The sequence below is a fragment of the Pseudophryne corroboree genome, chromosome 6, assembly GCF_028390025.1.
Source record: "Pseudophryne corroboree isolate aPseCor3 chromosome 6, aPseCor3.hap2, whole genome shotgun sequence".
In the NCBI taxonomy this organism is placed as follows: Eukaryota; Metazoa; Chordata; class Amphibia; order Anura; family Myobatrachidae; genus Pseudophryne; species Pseudophryne corroboree.
The window spans coordinates 311602665-311620929 of NC_086449.1; the positions used below are offsets into that span (position 1 = coordinate 311602665).

Consider the following 18265-nt stretch of genomic DNA (forward strand, 5'->3'; position numbering starts at 1 on the left):
GGGGACATCGCTGGACCTTGGTGGAGAGTAATGTTAAATACCAGCAGCATTATTAGTTACTATCACTGTAATATTAAACAAAATATGCAGCTGGTAATAAGTCTTGTTTAGAAATGGGGCGCTAAATGTCGGTAGGGAAGTATTAGGTTTATAATGTCAGACATGTAGGGTCTCATGAGGATTACATTTAGGTAGAACTGCCCTTGTGGTAGACGGCAAACCACCCTGCAATGTGAGGGGGAGCAAATTTGCAGTCAAAAAATTAAATTAAGGAAGGGACAGCTCTAAATCATAGTGTAAAAATAAGCCTTGTGCTACATGCAAAACTTTCCTGTAGTTTCCCTGTGGGTATTACCCACAGCACTTCAACTTTCACCACAAAAATAATCCGTGTTTACCGTGAAACCAACAACCGCACGGTGGCCTCTGTTTACCAATAATCACATGTGGTCAGCTATCAGCTGCATGAGGAAATGCCTCAGCTGACAGTTCTAAAAACAGCTGCCCAACCCACAGCGTGCTGTTTCTGGCATTAGAGACCAGCAACAAGATTACCATCTAATTCAGCCACACAAGTCCAAGCATTAGGAAGATAACATACATAATGATACATAGGCATTCTCTGATAGCATTTACCAACTTTCCCAATAATAATGCCATCAATTTTGACAGTATCAATACTGCTGGACATACACATTCAATGACTGTTGCTCTACTAGTTGTTCAGCTGCAAAGATGCCTTTAGTGTGCCATGTACTAAGCCGAAAATTCTGCCACCAGTCAACACCTACAACCACGTCTGATCCATCCATTAGACTGACACTGTGTCTACAACAGTGATCATTCCACATGTAGCCCCCACATCTGTAAATGCATTGGGTAAAATGGAAACACTGACAGGCACTGCGGGATGTATCTGCGTATACCAGTGTTTCCCAACATCCGTCCTCACGGCACACTAACTGTCCAAGATTTAGCTTCATTATTCACAGCAAGACCTTTACAAAGTGTCTAGAAGCCCTTGAATATAAAAAAAAAACATAATGCCACCACAAATCCCTACCCCAGATCTGCATCTCTAACCTTTCATTTGCTACATGAATCATCCAGTTTACCCTCTTTTGCCGAAAATAGGCTTCAGTACTTCCATTAATAATGTGGTATACTACAGGCCATGAATGACACAGAAACTGGCACAAGAGGCAAAATAAATCTCCAACAAAGAGTTAAATATCAAGGTGCATGTAAAAACAGTTATAGAAATTTACTGATTTACAATGAACTTAGAATTAATCTCAATGTGGATGAGAATATCTAACAGAGTTCACTTCTTTGTACCCACTAAACAGTGGTATAGGGATCGGTATGAATTACCTCCAATCCAAATCCCGACTGTCGAAATCCCAACAGCAATTGACCGACGGTCAAAATGCAGACATGCATTTTCCATTGGTTTTCTTGTGTGTATGTCAACACAGGTCGACATGGACACCATAAGTGTACCGCGTCCGCTCGCCATGCTTTGGGCACGGTGCCTCGCTGCGCTCGGCACACTATTATATTCCCCCTCCAGGTCCACTGGGATGGTAAAGTATGAACAAGTCGGTTTCAATGGGAAAAAAAAAAGAAAAAAAAACAATCATGAAAAACTCATGTCGGCATTTTACATGTCGGTATTTTGACCTTGTCGGTATTTTAAATGTCAGTATTTTGTCCGTCGGTCAATTGCTGTCGGGATTTCGACAGTCGGGATCTTGATTGGAGGTAAATTGACTGCATCCCGTGGTATAGCAGCCAGCTTATCTATGGGGGCACAGTTACCTGTATAGGGAGCTTACACCTGTGTTACCACATACAATAGTGATTACAGAATGGAGAGGGGGTGTGGGGTGCAGTAGGGCCAATGTGAAGCCAGAAGGTCCATGACTACAGCTTTCCAAGGACCCTCTTGTGCACACCCATTCCCCAACAGTGTTGCATGGCATTTTGGAGGGAGGTGTCATAAGGAGGACCAAAACAATGGGTGCAAAAAGAAGCCTCCTGCTGGGAAGCATAGCAGTTTTCAATAATGAAAAATAAAAAATGATTCATAGACAGGAGGGCTCATTTAGAGGAGACCCAGTTGGGATACATGTAGTTCAGAAGTACTAGAGCTCATCCACACAAGCATTGATAAATAGGGTTAGTTACAGACAGACAAAACCATTGTTATTATCATCATCATCCTCCTCCTCCTTTATTTATATGGCACCACAAGGGATCCACAGCGCCCATCACACAGTACATAATCAAATAAGCAAACAAGAAAACAGCACTTACAGTACAAGACAATATAGGATAGGTATGGAAAACCATCAAAGGGAATATGGAGTATAAGATAGTGTAAGTAAGAAAAGGAAAGGCACATGAGGAAAAAAGTCCCTGCTCTTGCGAGCTTTCAATCTAAAAGGTGAGGGGGTGACACAGAAGGGGTAGACAGTGAGCATAGACAAGAGGGTTAGAAGGAGAGTTGCCTGGGTTTGGTGAAGAAGTGGGTCTTGAGAGCACTTTTGAAGTTTTGTAGAAAGGTGGAGAGTTGGATAGGGAGAGGTAGAGAATTCCAGAGATAGGGAGCAGCACATGAAAAATATTTTAGGTGGGAGGAGGTAATCAGTTGGCAGGAGAAACGGCGTGCATTAGCAGAGCGAAGAGGACGGGTGGGAACATAAAGAGAGATAAGGTCAGAGATGTAAGAGGGAGAAGTGTGGGTGAGGGCTTTGTAGGCGAGTGTGAGAAGTTTCAATTGGATTCTGCATGGATTCAGTGGATGGCCTGCAAGAGAGGGGAGGTGGATGTAGTGCGTTTGGTGAGGAAGATGAGATGGGCAGCAGCATTGAGGATAGATTGGAGTGGAGAGAAGTATTTTTCAGGGAGGCCAGATAGGAGATTACCGTAGTCTAATATGGAGATGACCAGTAAGTGGATGAGGGTCTTAGTAAAGCTGCACTATAAACATTACTATCTTGGGGATTCCTCCAGCAGGAGACCTGGGGGGGTTCTCAGTGCCCAATCTCTTTTGTAATACAATTCAACAATCTTAAAGTAATGAGAGCAAGAGAACCAATCAGAAGCTACAATCTCTGTACTGCAGCTCCCAACTGGCCAGTTAAATGAGGGGTTCAAGGGGAAGACACCACAGACCTCATGGTGGGAACAAAAGGCTTACTTAACATAAAAAGTTTTATTAAGTACAATAAGGAATCCGGCTCTGCTGACTTAATAATGAAACCGTTAACTTTGAAAGCATCTTGCTATGATTTATTCTATCTATTGAAGCAGAAGTAAACACTGACTAATTACAGGTTGAGTATCCCTTATCCAAAATGCTTGGGACCAGAGGTATTTTGGATATCGGATTTTTCCGTATTTTGGAATAATTGCATACCATAATGAGATATCATGTTGATGGGACCTAAGTCTAAGCACAGAATGCATTTATGTTACATATACACCTTATACACACAGCCTGAGGGTAATTTTAGCCAATATTTTTTATAACTTTGTGCATTAAACAAAGTGTGTGTACATTCACACAATTCATTTATGTTTCATATACACCTTATACACACAGCCTGAAGGTCATTTAATACAATATTATTAATAACTTTGTGTATTAAACAAAGTGTGTGTACATTGAGCCATCGAAAAACAAAGGTTTCACTATCTCACTCAAAAAAGTCCGTATTTCGGAATATTCCGTATTTCGGAATATTTGGATATGGGATACTCAACCTATATATATATATATATATATATATATATATATATATATACACACACACACACATACATAAACAGAGTTGGTGCGGCACTCACGGCGACTTTCAAAGAATACACTTCAGACAGCAAGATTTCAGCAACGTTTCAATGCTTAAAGCATTTTCCTCAGGCTTACAAACCATACATAAAAAGACACTCACCTAAATAGCAGTAACACCACCGTGCATGGCGCCATGAATCCGGAAACGGGATTAGAGCCCGCCCAGTGACGCTGACGTCGGTAAAACCAACGTCATCATTGTGCTACCATCACCATGGCAACATGTCAACTCACATAGAAATCAGCGCATAGTAAAGTGCATCATAATGAAAATACGAATCCTTAAACATGCATATATAGCAGCACTAGCATATGGGAGCAGACATTAGCAACAAGATTCCAAAATCTAAACATAATACTAATACATAAATGCAACTCAGCTAAAACATAATAATACATGAGTGCAGCGGTGTTAAACCCTAGATGGATAAAAAGCAGTTTAATCCCAATTGCTCATTTAGGCCTCTCGCGGACACAGTGTCCAAACGCTGTATCCACTGAGTTTCCAATCTCAACAATTTAAGTCCTCTATTCCCTCCTCTAAGTGACAGCTGGACCTGGTCTATCATCCGATATTTCAAAGATGTGAGGGGGTGCCGAGCAAGGGCAAAGTGCCTAGCCACTGGCTGATCACTTTTGCCAGCGGCTATGGCTGCTTTTATTGCAGACCTGTGGGCTGTCATACGTTCTTTAAAGGTTCTCTCTGTTTTACCTATGACAGCCCACAGGGGCAAATCAATTGATAAACCACGTATCTTGAACTGCACATGAGACGGTATCTAATGTGGAATGTCTTACCAGTATGTGGATGTTGGAACGTACTACCAGATATTAAATACTGGCAGGTGGTACAGGTGCATTTATAGCAACCCTTCCTACCTCCAAAAAACACTGGCTGCTGTACTGGATTATAGACATCTGATTTAACCAATATGTCGCGCAAATTTTTTGCGCGCTTGTAGCTAGGCATTAGCCTGGTATGCTGCAACTGGAGTTCTGGATCGGACTGAATCAAATGCCAATGTTTTTTAACGGACCCCACAATAGAACGACTAGCTGAGTTAAAATTGTTTACCCATGGTATGACACTTTGTTGTTTTTTTGCTGCATGTGACTCTAACAAGTTACGGCGATCAAGTCCCATAACCTTAGTTTTGGCCTGATCTAATAAGACTGGACTATAACCACGATTTAAAAATTTCTGATACATTTCATCAATTTGTTTAGCAGCCAATACTGGATCCGATGTGATCCTTTTAACTCGCAGAAACTGCGAGTAAGGTAGCCCACGTTTAAGGGGCAACGGATGACTACTGGTGAAATGCAATAAGTTATTTCTGTCGGTGGGTTTTGAGTAAAGAGAGGTAATGATTTTGTGGTTAACTATCGATATTTGTACATCTAAAAATTGGATAGTATTAGATTCAATAGAGTAAGTGAGTTTTATTGGATGCTCCTTGGTATTATGTTTGTCAATTATGGCCATCAGCAACTCTCTGGGACCTCGCCAGATGACCAATAGGTCATCTATATATCTGCCAAAAAATAGGATATACTGAGAAATTTCTGTGTCAACAAAAAATATTTCTTCTTCTACCCCAAACATGTATATATTGGAGTACGATGGGGCCACACTGGACCCCATCGCACACCCCCGGCATTGTAGGTAGTGCTTGCCGTCATATAAGAAATAATTCTTCAATAACGTCATCTCGAGCAATTTGAGACAGAAGGGGATATCTGGTCCCTCATAATCTGATTGAGCATTCAGAAATAAATCGACTGCAGCTAGGCCTCCATCATGAGGAATGACCGTATACAGACTTTGCACATCAATTGTGCAAAGTAATGTATCGGTCGGCAATTCCGGTAGGGCCTCAAGTCGTCTAAGTAAAGTGCTGGTATCCAATAGATACCTGGGCATTCTCTGTATATATGGCTGAAAGATATCATCCAAAAAAATGGCTACAGGCTGAAATAAAGATCCCCTGGCCGATATGATAGGTCGGCCAGGGGGCTTATTTAGCCTTTTGTGGATTTTGGGTGTAGTATAGAGTAGTGGTACTACAGGGTGTGAGGGGATAAGAGCATTTTTCACATCAGTTGGAATAAGTCCATTAGAGACTGCAGACTCTAGACATTCAGTGAGTTCTCTGGTATATTGACCCGTGGGATCGCTGGTAAGTTTACAATAGGTGTTAATGTCATTCAATTGGCCCGATATCTCCTCCTTGTAATCTTGTAAATTTTGTATCACCAGGGCACCCCCCTTATCCGCCGGTCTGAAGACAAGGTCTTTGTTGGCTGCTAATTTGCTAAGTGCTTCTCTTTGGCCTTTAGTAAGGTTGTCACGGACTAAGGGCGGGTGACTGACCAGAGGATCACAGTCCTGTTCAATTAACCGCATAAAAGTACGGATTGATGCATTCGTGGACTGTGGGTCAAACGTCGACTTTGGTAACAGTTTCTTCAATTTTTCCGGGACCTTAATTGCTGGTTCCGCATTCTGTGTATGAGTAATAATTGGTAACTTTGCAAAGTACTCCTTGAGTTTAAGAGTCCTATGGAATTTATGTTTTTCGACTTTCCATTCTAACGGTTGGGGTTTAGACAGTGGCACAAACGACAGGCCCTTACTCAGGACCTGTTTTTCAATTTCATTAAGCTCGTAATCTGAAAGATTAATTACCGGGCTGATTTCGCCTTCGGTGGTTTTGTGCCCCTTCCCCTGCCTCGTCCTTTGCCTCCTCCACTGTTTGCCACGCCTGGTGTGGATTCTCCTTCTAGGGCATCTCGTTCTTTGGTTCTTGTGGTTACCCCTAAAGGGCCCCTTGATTGAAATGATTGGGCATAGGAGTCTGATTCACTGGCCGTAGAGGTATAATCATTAGAGGAATCTTTAGGATGGCGTCTATCCGGTCGGCGGCGAAAAAAAGGTTTCCTATTTCCGTTGATACGCTGGTGGTCATTCCAACGATACACGTTGTTATTATCATAGTCCTGATCCACTTTCATTTTCTTGTCAGCTTTGAACTTGATTAAGTCTCTCTTATATGTTTGCAGCTGGTTATTTAATTTCTCATACCAATTGTTGGTTGTGTCTGCTTCCAGTGCAACTTTATGAGTCGTTTCCAAAGCAGCGATCTTCTCTTTAAGTATATTCATTTCCTTGGTACTCTGCTCTATAATTAATAGCATTAGATCCATGGAGCAGCGATTCATGATGCCCACCCATTTTCTGCAGAATGTGGGGTCATGCCTACCAATTGTAGGTGAATTCGTAATTCTCAGTCCCCGGGGGATTTTTTTAGATCTATAGTATTCACTCAGAGATAAGCAGTGGTAGTAGAAATCAGTTTCCCTGCGTTTATATTTTAGCAGATTACGGTAAATATTTTCCAAGGAGCAAGCCTCCGCTTGATCTTCCAAGGCTGCTGTATATAGGATTTCTTCTGCTTCGGATTCTGAGTACATGTGTAACACTCCCAGGGGACTAATTCGGGGCATGTACCCACTTGTTCCCTCCTCATTAGGGTTGGCAGCTGTCATTTTAACCAATGGATCTATGCGCAGATGTCCAAAAAAGGTGACTGTTGCTTTAAGGTGCCAAACAAAGTGCAAATGCAGTATAAAAAATGCAAGTGCAATAATAAAAAAGGCTACAACCAATGCATAGGCAGCAGCTAAAAAAAACTATAAGGCCCCCATAGCAGAGGTGCCCACTGAAAGATGAGGTTCTGTTGAGGTATGAATATACTCGCTGGGGAGCCTTGCAAAATGCATATATGCATGTTTAAGGATTCGTATTTTCATTATGATGCACTTTACTATGCGCTGATTTCTATGTGAGTTGACATGTTGCCATGGTGATGGTAGCACAATGATGACGTTGGTTTTACCGACGTCAGCGTCACTGGGCGGGCTCTAATCCCGTTTCCGGATTCATGGCGCCATGCACGGTGGTGTTACTGCTATTTAGGTGAGTGTCTTTTTATGTATTGTTTGTAAGCCCGAGGAAAATGCTTTAAGCATTGAAACGTTGCTGAAATCTTGCTGTCTGAAGTGTATTCTTTGAAAGTCGCCGTGAGTGCCGCACCAACTCTGTTTATGCATTGAAATCTCTACATGCGGGCACCCGGTGCGTTATTTGCAGCAATTGGGAGAGCCGGCACTTGCTGAATCATATATATATATATATATATATATATATATATATATATATATATATATTAGTTTTTATTTTATCATGTGTCTATTCAAATGTTGGTACAGTAGTACCAACATTGGTTCTATAATCCCAGCTTTGCCGAGTTTGAGCGGATGATATTGTACTATACACAATGGGATAAAAGGCAGAGTGCACTGGAAATCATTTGCTCCAACTGTCAAAAATAAAGACCGTGTACTATGTAAGCAGACAAATAAAATAAAACCTTAAGCAAGGTAGTAACAGTGGAGGCAACTGGTAGAGTTCACGTAGTTTACAGCGAATCTGGGCATATTCGTTTAGCCTCACTGATCCATGTCCTACAGACATATAACATAGGTTAGGACATGACTGGTTGGTAAGGTCTTCATAGCAGCTTCATTTGTGCTCTGTTATCATAAAATAATGTGACTATTCTCCAAAGAAGTAACGTCCAGCCCATTCTATCAGCCATGTTTGTTTATAAAGTGATAACTTACTATAACACCATTGAGTACGTGCGTAGTGAGGAGACTATTCATCAGGACGGCAACCTTATCAGTGGTACTGGAATAACTCATAACAAGCATGCTGTGCAGCACATTGTTAGCAGGTAAGTTTATTTCTAGATCCAAATCAGTGACACTGAAAATATGGCAGTGATCAGAGGACAACTTATGGCTAGTTTTTAAATAAAGACACAATCTAGGACAACTGACTTTTCTAAACAGCAGCATCAAAATACTTGTGGGTTCACGTTTAACAACCATATTGTTATAATATGAGTAGTTATATGCCTAATTCATTGCAGGTACTTTATATCTAACAGAGTTAATTATAATACATATGATCACACAAACCTTAACCACCATCTATACCAAATAATGTTATCTTCAACTAGCAGAACAGAAGGTCTTTCATGTTGTGGTCCAGCAGCCGTAAAGGTGGCCAACACCCACCAGTGCAGGCATGACCACTAGCTGTTTGAAACTACAAGTGCCAGCATGCCCTGGAACTGTTTTGCTATTAGGGAGTGCTAACACTGTGGCAGGCATGCTGGGACATGTAGTGTAGAGGGTCACAAGTTGGCCAGGTCTGCAATAAAGTCCTCTGACTATTCAAACTCCTGTTGGTATTGGCTGGATAACTATGAATTTCATTGCTGTAGACTCTGCTGTTAATAGTACAGAACTGGACAGCAGGTGCAGGTAGATGGGCTGGCCTTTTCCTAAACAGCGGTGGCACAGCCGTTCTACGGTTTGTGGGAATGGAGGGATGGGGGGGTTAAAGTCCATTACTGGCATGGGTGTAATAGGTATGTACATGCTCAGAGAGGTATTGCAGAATTGTTTAAATCTCTACTTAAAATGGAAACGCACAGGTACCCATAGCAAAAAAATATTCACTTTGTTTTCTTCCTGATGAATCAGTTTTAGAAGCAGAAGTTCCTGAACGGAACATTGCTTCCCCTTATCTTTGCACCTGACACAGTGACCGGCAGAAGACAATGCACTCAGTCAGCACACTGTAGCCCAGATAAATCACATTTCCCATTGCTTACCTGGCAGTAGCACCGGCTTCAGCTTTTTAATTTTGGTTTCTGGGCTGAGTTTATCTTCATGCTGAAAAACATTGCAGAAGTAAGAGTGTAAGCATATGTACAGCATCACTCACCTGTAATATACCTCTGCTCAGACACAGGTAACACAGCCACTGCTCACCGTACAATGCACCGTGCCATGCAGGCACAGTCACATTTCATAAACTCCTTGGAACTCCACTGAGAAGTGACACTCTAAACAACCACAGGCCTGTCCCCTCCTTACCCTTCATTTTAAATACAGTACTCCCCTATAGCACTATACAGGATCATGCATTTACTGGACAGAACATACAGATTTTTATATGTAAAGCAATAGACCATACCTGAGGTGGCAGGAGGTAGGATCTAAATGTGGGTTTAGATTGTTTTATGGAAAACATCGTGAGGTACGAACAAGTGTTCTGGTAATACAGTAGATGGTAAATGTGATCCCGGCTGGAGCAGGAAGCGCGACCAGTGGCTGCTGCGCTGGTTCCCAGTGTGATCCTCGCAGGTTCACTGATCCTCCCTGGACTGGTGCAGCCTGCAGTGCTCCATGGCTGGAATCTTCTGGCTTTTGTTGTATCTCAGGCCAGACATTTCCCTCTCCCTCTGTGTGTCTCACTCCCACACGCACTGTGTATTTGCATTCTCACTGATTTCCTGTGAGTCTGTCCCTTTCTTCTGCTAGTCTGTGCACATGTGCAGAGTAACCACTCACGCATTACTTCTGGCGTTCTGCGTCGCCATCTAGTGTCAATCATGTGCATTGCATATAATAAATTAAAAGTTCATCACCTGGACCTTCAGTGGACTGTGCAGTCCACTTGTCTTAATGCATGGCTAGTTTTTTTTTTTTTTTAATCTCTGTTCTTCACTCATAACAGTTGGAAACATGATTGCTAACCTTTTACCTTGGCCCCTTCAGAAATAATTCTTATTTATGAACATATTTATTAGTGATGAGCGGGTTCGGTTCCTCGGAAACCGAACCCCCCCGAACTTCACCCATTTTACACGGGTCCGAGGCATACTCGGATTCTCCCGTATGGCTCGGTTAATCCGAGCGCGCCCGAACGTCATCATCCCGCTGTCGGATTCTCGCGAGATTCGGATCTATATAAGCAGCCGCGCGTCGCCGCCATTTTCACTCGTGCATTGGAAATGTTAGGGAGAGGACGTGGCTGGCGTCCTCTCCGTTATTGTTGAACTTGATTGTGCTGTGCACTATTGCTTAATTGTGGGGAGGGCTGGGGAGCAGCTGTATAATATAGGAGGAGTACAGTGCAGAGTTTTGCTGATCAGTGACCACCAGTTATCCGTTCTCTGCCTGAAAAAAACGCTCCATATCTGTGCTCAGTGTGCTGCATATATCTGTGCTCACACTGCTTAATTGTGGGAACTGGGGAGCAGCTGTATTATATAGTAGAAGTACAGTGCATAGTTTTGGTGACAGTGACCACCAGTATACGTTGTCTGCCTGAAAAACACTCCATATCTGTGCTCAGTGTGCTGCTTTATTGTGGGGACTGGGGACCACCAGTATAATATTATATAGGAGGAGTACAGTGCAGAGTTTTGCTGACCAGTGACCACCAGTATATAATATATAGCATTACGGTACAGTAGGCCACTGCTGTACCTACCTCTGTGTCGTCATTAAGTATACTATCCATCTACATTCTATACCTGTGGTGCATTTTAGTTTTGCAGTTTGCTGACACAGTGACCACCAGTATACTATATATAATAGCAGTACGGTACGGAAGGCCACTGCTGTACCTACCTCTGTGTCGTCATTAAGTATACTATCCATCTACATTCTATACCTGTGGTGCATTTTAGTTTTGCAGTTTGCTGACACAGTGACCACCAGTATACTATATATAGCAGTACGGAAGGCCACTGCTGTACCTACCTCTGTGTCGTCATTAAGTATACTATCCATCTACATTCTATACCTGTGGTGCGCCTCTTTTTTTCTTTGCATCATGTGCTGTTTGGGGACATTTTTTTTGAAGTACCATCCTGTCTGACACTGCAGTGCCACTCCTAGATGGGCCAGGTGTTTGTGTCGGCCACTTGTGTCGCTTAGCTTAGTCACACAGCGACCTTGGTGCGCCTCTTTTTTTCTTTGCATCATGTGCTGTTTGGGGACTATTTTTTTGAAGTGCCATCCTGCCTGACACTGCAGTGCCACTCCTAGATGGGCCAGGTGTTTGTGTCGGCCACTTGTGTCGCTTAGCTTAGTCACACAGCGACCTTGGTGCGCCTCTTTTTTTCTTTGCTTCATGTGCTGTTTGGGGACTATTTTTTTGAAGTGCCATCCTGCCTGACACTGCAGTGCCACTCCTAGATGGGCCAGGTGTTTGTGTCGGCCACTTGTGTCGCTTAGCTTAGTCACACAGCGACCTTGGTGCGCCTCTTTTTTTCTTTGCTTTATGTGCTGTTTGGGGACTATTTTTTTGAAGTGCCATCCTGCCTGACACTGCAGTGCCACTCCTAGATGGGCCAGGTGTTTGTGTCGGCCACTTGTGTCGCTTAGCTTAGTCACACAGCGACCTTGGTGCGCCTCTTTTTTTCTTTGCATCATGTGCTGTGTGGGGACTATTTTTTTGAAGTGCCATCCTGCCTGACACTGCAGTGCCACTCCTAGATGGGCCAGGTGTTTGTGTCGGCCACTTGTGTCGCTTAGCTTAGTCACACAGCGACCTTGGTGCGCCTCTTTTTTTCTTTGCATCATGTGCTGTTTGGGGACTATTTTTTTGAAGTGCCATCCTGCCTGACACTGCAGTGCCACTCCTAGATGGGCCAGGTGTTTGTGTCGGCCACTTGTGTCGCTTAGCTTAGTCACACAGCGACCTTGGTGCGCCTCTTTTTTTCTTTGCTTCATGTGCTGTTTGGGGACTATTTTTTTGAAGTGCCATCCTGCCTGACACTGCAGTGCCACTCCTAGATGGGCCAGGTGTTTGTGTCGGCCACTTGTGTCGCTTAGCTTAGTCACACAGCGACCTTGGTGCGCCTCTTTTTTTCTTTGCTTCATGTGCTGTTTGGGGACTATTTTTTTGAAGTGCCATCCTGCCTGACACTGCAGTGCCACTCCTAGATGGGCCAGGTGTTTGTGTCGGCCACTTGTGTCGCTTAGCTTAGTCACACAGCGACCTTGGTGCGCCTCTTTTTTTCTTTGCATCATGTGCTGTGTGGGGACTATTTTTTTGAAGTGCCATCCTGCCTGACACTGCAGTGCCACTCCTAGATGGGCCAGGTGTTTGTGTCGGCCACTTGTGTCGCTTAGCTTAGTCACACAGCGACCTTGGTGCGCCTCTTTTTTTCTTTGCATCATGTGCTGTTTGGGGACTATTTTTTTGAAGTGCCATCCTGCCTGACACTGCAGTGCCACTCCTAGATGGGCCAGGTGTTTGTGTCGGCCACTTGTGTCGCTTAGCTTAGTCACACAGCGACCTTGGTGCGCCTCTTTTTTTCTTTGCTTCATGTGCTGTTTGGGGACTATTTTTTTGAAGTGCCATCCTGCCTGACACTGCAGTGCCACTCCTAGATGGGCCAGGTGTTTGTGTCGGCCACTTGTGTCGCTTAGCTTAGTCACACAGCGACCTTGGTGCGCCTCTTTTTTTCTTTGCTTCATGTGCTGTTTGGGGACTATTTTTTTGAAGTGCCATCCTGCCTGACACTGCAGTGCCACTCCTAGATGGGCCAGGTGTTTGTGTCGGCCACTTGTGTCGCTTAGCTTAGTCACACAGCGACCTTGGTGCGCCTCTTTTTTTCTTTGCATCATGTGCTGTGTGGGGACTATTTTTTTGAAGTGCCATCCTGCCTGACACTGCAGTGCCACTCCTAGATGGGCCAGGTGTTTGTGTCGGCCACTTGTGTCGCTTAGCTTAGTCACACAGCGACCTTGGTGCGCCTCTTTTTTTCTTTGCATCATGTGCTGTTTGGGGACTATTTTTTTGAAGTGCCATCCTGCCTGACACTGCAGTGCCACTCCTAGATGGGCCAGGTGTTTGTGTCGGCCACTTGTGTCGCTTAGCTTAGCCATCCAGCGACCTCGGTGCAAATTTTAGGACTAAAAATAATATTGGTAGGTGTGAGGTGTTCAGAATAGACTGGAAATGAGTGGAAATTATGGTTATTGAGGTTAATAAAACTATGGGATCAAAATGACCCCCAAATTCTATGATTTAAGCTGTTTTTTTAGGGTTTTTTGTAAAAAACACCCGAATCCAAAACACACCCGAATCCGACAAAAAAATTTCGGTGAGGTTTTGCCAAAACGCGTCCGAATCCAAAACACGGCCGCGGAACCGAATCCAAAACCAAAACACAAAACCCGAAAAATGTCCGGTGCACATCACTAATATTTATGCATGCGTCCCAACTTAACCCTATCCAGGAGGGACAGAATGCTCTGTTCCTGGACGTCCCTCTTAATTTATGGTTGCCATCACCTGTGTTGAACTAGTTGTTTGATAAGAAAGGTGTTTCAGCACAGGTGATGACAATAATTAATTAAGAGGGAAGTCTAGGAGCAGAGCATTCTGTCCCTCATGGAGAGGGTCATGTTGGGAGGTATGTATATATTTATATCTATCTCACAGGTTCTCAAACTCGGTCCTCAGGACCCCACACAGTGCATGTTTTGCAGGTCTCCTCACAGAGTTTCAAGTGAAATAATTAGCTCCACCTGTGGACCTTTTAAAATGTGTCAGTGAGTAATTAATACACCTATGCACCTGCTGGGTTACCTGCAAAACATGCACTGTGTGGGGTCCTGAGGACCGAGTTTGAGAACCCCTGCTCTATCTATATATCTATCTAGATCAGGCATTCCCAACCACGGTCCTCGAGGCACACCAGCAGCGCAGGTTTTAGTGATATCCAAGCTTCAGCAGAGGTGACTTAATTAGTAGCTCAGTTATTTTGATTCAACCATCTGTGCTGCAGCCTGGTTATCACTAAAACCTGGACTGTTGGTGTGTCTTGAGGACCATAGTTGGGAATGCCTGATCTAGGAAGACCGTAGTATCCCTTTAACCTGGGACACTCATAAATTACACAGGTTCTGTGGCTGCTGACTACAAGCCTACATTTCACCTGGTTTTAAGCAGCCACAGAAACTGTGTAATTCATGAGTGTCCCAGGTTAAAGGGATACTATGGTCAGCCTATCTATCAATCTATACACAGGGTCAAATTATTATGACCACCTCGTACATTTATTATCTGCAGTATGTAGCTCATGAAGGACGTCACATGTCGTGCGCTGGCTTAGTGGGTATAGAAGGTGTGCAATAGGCTGTCTGCACACATACAGTATCACTTATTGCATGGGTAAAAGGGGAGATTTATCCGAGTTGCAAAAAGGGATGATTATTGGCTTTCGGGCCAAGGGTGGCAGTATTTCTGAAATGGTGCAGTTTGTGAACTGTTCATGTGCTGCTGTGGTGAAGGTATATTATGACTGGACAAATGGCACCACTGCGAATAACCGACGTGGAAACTCTAGAGCACCACGTACCATTGATGTGAGAGTTGACGAAGCTGTGTGAGGGACAACATATAGCGTAGCCTAGGAAAGAGGCTGGGAGCAATGGAAGGTGAGAAGGAGCCCACGACTAATCCATACCTCCCAACATGACCCTCTCCAGGAGGGACAGAGTGCTCTGCTTCTGGACTTTTCTCCTAATTTATGATTGCATTTTCCCAGTTATATTCCTACTGCGCATGCGCAAAACACCCGGAAAATGGTGCAACGCTATTTTCCCAGTGATTTTTGCAGCACTGATGCTGGGCAGAGGGACTCCGGAGGGTAAGTATTAAAAATCATGGGTGCTGGGTGTGCCGCGTGAGCCCCCTGGACCCCGGGGAACAGTGTGTACAGTGTACCCATTATAATTACGCCAGTGACTCCACCCCACCATCCCGTTTGCTGACATTTGGGCCTTGAGGTCCTTGCAAGGGCAGCAAGGCCCTTTAAACCTTGTTGGATGTTGCCCTATGGTTGCTGGTTGCAAAGGGGCCCCCATAACAGTTCAAGCTACAAAGCCCCAAAAATGTAGGTCCACAATTGCTCAGTGCAGAATACTCTGCTCCTGAATTCATTTACTATTGCGGTTATGGTCTCTACAGTGGATCTGCAGGCTGTTGGGTGATGTTCTAGGAGCCCTGTGTCCCATAGGGTTCTATACTATCTCCCATGCTTTTTGCAGTATACATGCTATAACTGGGTGACATGATCAGACGTCATGGCCTAGTCTACCACTGCTATACAGATGATACACAACTGTACCTGTCCTTTGTTCCAGGTTCTGATAACCAAATAACAACCTTAAATAGCTGCGTAGCTGAGCTGCAGGAGTGGATGAGTGCCAGTTGGCTGAGACTGAACCCTGATGAAACAGAAGTCCTGATGTCACCAGACAAGACAGCAGCATAGCCAACTGACAGGACTTACGCTTGGGGGTTCAGAACTACAAAACACTGAACATATGCGAAATCTTGGTTTTGTCCAAGATAGTGACCTGACACATAAACTTCAGGTGTCAGACATAATCAAATCCTCATTCTTTCATCAGAGGAACATAGCCAGAATCATGCACTTAATTCCCTCAGGAGACATGCCTAAAGTCATACATGCATTTGTATCATCACGCCTAGACTACTGCAGTGCCCTCTACCTTGGTCTCCCAGCAAAAGAACTGCACCGCTTGCAGATGGTACAAAATGGAGCTGCCAGACTATAAACCAACCAGCCCCGTTCCATCCACATAACACCCATTCTCTACTCCCTTCACTGGCTACCTGTAAAATGGCAAATAGTTTTCAAGATTGGCTTACTCATTTTAAAAGTCCTACATGACCAGGGCCCATGGAACTTGAAGCATGGAACTTGGGCTTCTGATTCCTTACTGTCCCACTCGATAACTACGATCTGTAGATGAAGTACTACTTACAGTACCTAGAATCTCCCGGAATTTATCTGGGGGTCGAGCTTTTGACTTTGTGACTCCGACTCTATGTAACTCTCTTCCCCACACAGTGCGAGAAGCCGCCACTCTAGAATCCTTCAAAAATAGACTAAAGACTTACCTCTAAATGCCCTCTGCCATTGATATTCAGCCCTCCTCCTGTCCCCTCAGCCCCCTGTATATGTCAGTTCAACCAACCCACATGTACCTTTCATGTCCTCCAGACCTACACACATCACTGGTCCTCAGGACCCCAAGCAGTTCATGTTTTTGAGGTCACATGTGGACCTTTAAACTGTGACAGTTGGTCTTACACCAGTCACCTGCTGGGTGGTCTGGAATATATGAACTGGTTCGGGTCCTGAGGACCAGGGTTGAAAAACACCACACTATTTGATACAGTGGGGGGAATTCAAACGTTTGAAAAGTCGGTTGGGTGTCTGTTTTTTCCTGTCTATTAGATAGGAAAAAACAGACACCCAACTGACTTTTCAAACAATTGAATTCCTCCCAGTATGTAGCTGGGCACAAATATATTACCAGCTGTCACATTTTAAAGATTCGCAGGTGACCTGGAAAACATGAACTGTTTGGAGTCCTGAGGATTGAGTTTGAGAACCTCTGCATTACATGCACATCAGACCAGGGCCGGCTCTTGGTATGTTTGACCTGAGCGGCCGCTCAAGGGAGCCACTTACAGTGGGCATGCCGATTTTCAGCTGCCATTTTGTTTCACTAGCCCTTTAAGCAATTTATTGTTTAAGCAGCTTCATTGCTGAATCAGTGCCCGTCCTCACTGCCCTCCCCATTCCTACAGCACACCCAGTGACACTACAGCTAACCAGGATAGATCAGGCAGCGCTAGGTGGGCCAGGTGTGACCCTTTATGAAAAAGTATTAGTGTGTGATGTCACATGCTGTCCCTGTCCATGCACTTATGGGCAGCAGGGGCAGGCATGGTGCATTGGTGCTGATGGACGCGGATGGTTGGTGATGGAACCGGTGGTCATTGTGTGTCACAACGCTGAGGTGCATGCTGGTGCTGGTGCTGCTGCAGCAGAATCTGACAGACTAAGTAACTCCGGCTAACAGCAGTGGTGGGCTGTGGTGCGTCCGGTTGGGACCTGTGTACTGACAAACGTCACCACATCAGTGGACACGACACAGGACTGGTGAATCAAGTGAGCTGAGGCAGAGTGGCAGCGCCTGACACTGACAGCCTGACTGAGCTGCCGGAGGGACCAAGACTTGGGGGAGGAGATACTCAGACTCTACTACTGTGTGGGGGTCTAATGTGTAAGGGACACTACTACTACTGTGTGGGTGTAATGTGAAAGGTGCACTATTACTGTGTGGGCGTAATGTGTAAGGGGCACTACTACTGTGTGGCAAAATGTTGCGCACTACTGTGTGGCATATCGTGTATAAGGAGTACTACTGTGTGGATATAATGTGTAAAGGGCACTATTACTGTGTGGCATATAGTGTATATGGAGTACTACTGTGTGGGTTCACTATTTCATCACTATCTCTGCATTACCCTCTCTCTACTGTCACCCTATGCCTCTCTAAGGCATCACCCTCTCCCTGTCATATGGTTATGGCATTCTCATTGAGGCAACACTCCTTGTTGAGAGACCACGGCCACTTTTACAA

General features: G+C 44.3%; 1 protein-coding gene across 1 annotated transcript in view; it reads right to left on the bottom strand.

The window, feature by feature from the left end:
* The window catches only part of MTMR10 (myotubularin related protein 10), a 201280-nt gene extending 190908 nt beyond the window's left edge, over nt 1-10372 (bottom strand). Inside the window, exons 1-2 of the mRNA XM_063926247.1 lie at nt 9972-10372; nt 9607-9667 (exon numbers count right to left, since the gene is read on the bottom strand). Of these exons, the coding sequence (XP_063782317.1) occupies nt 9607-9667; nt 9972-10028 (118 nt within the window). The 5' untranslated portion in view covers nt 10029-10372. The remainder of the gene's footprint in view (nt 1-9606; nt 9668-9971) is intronic.
* Nucleotides 10373-18265: the final 7893 nt, after the last annotated feature.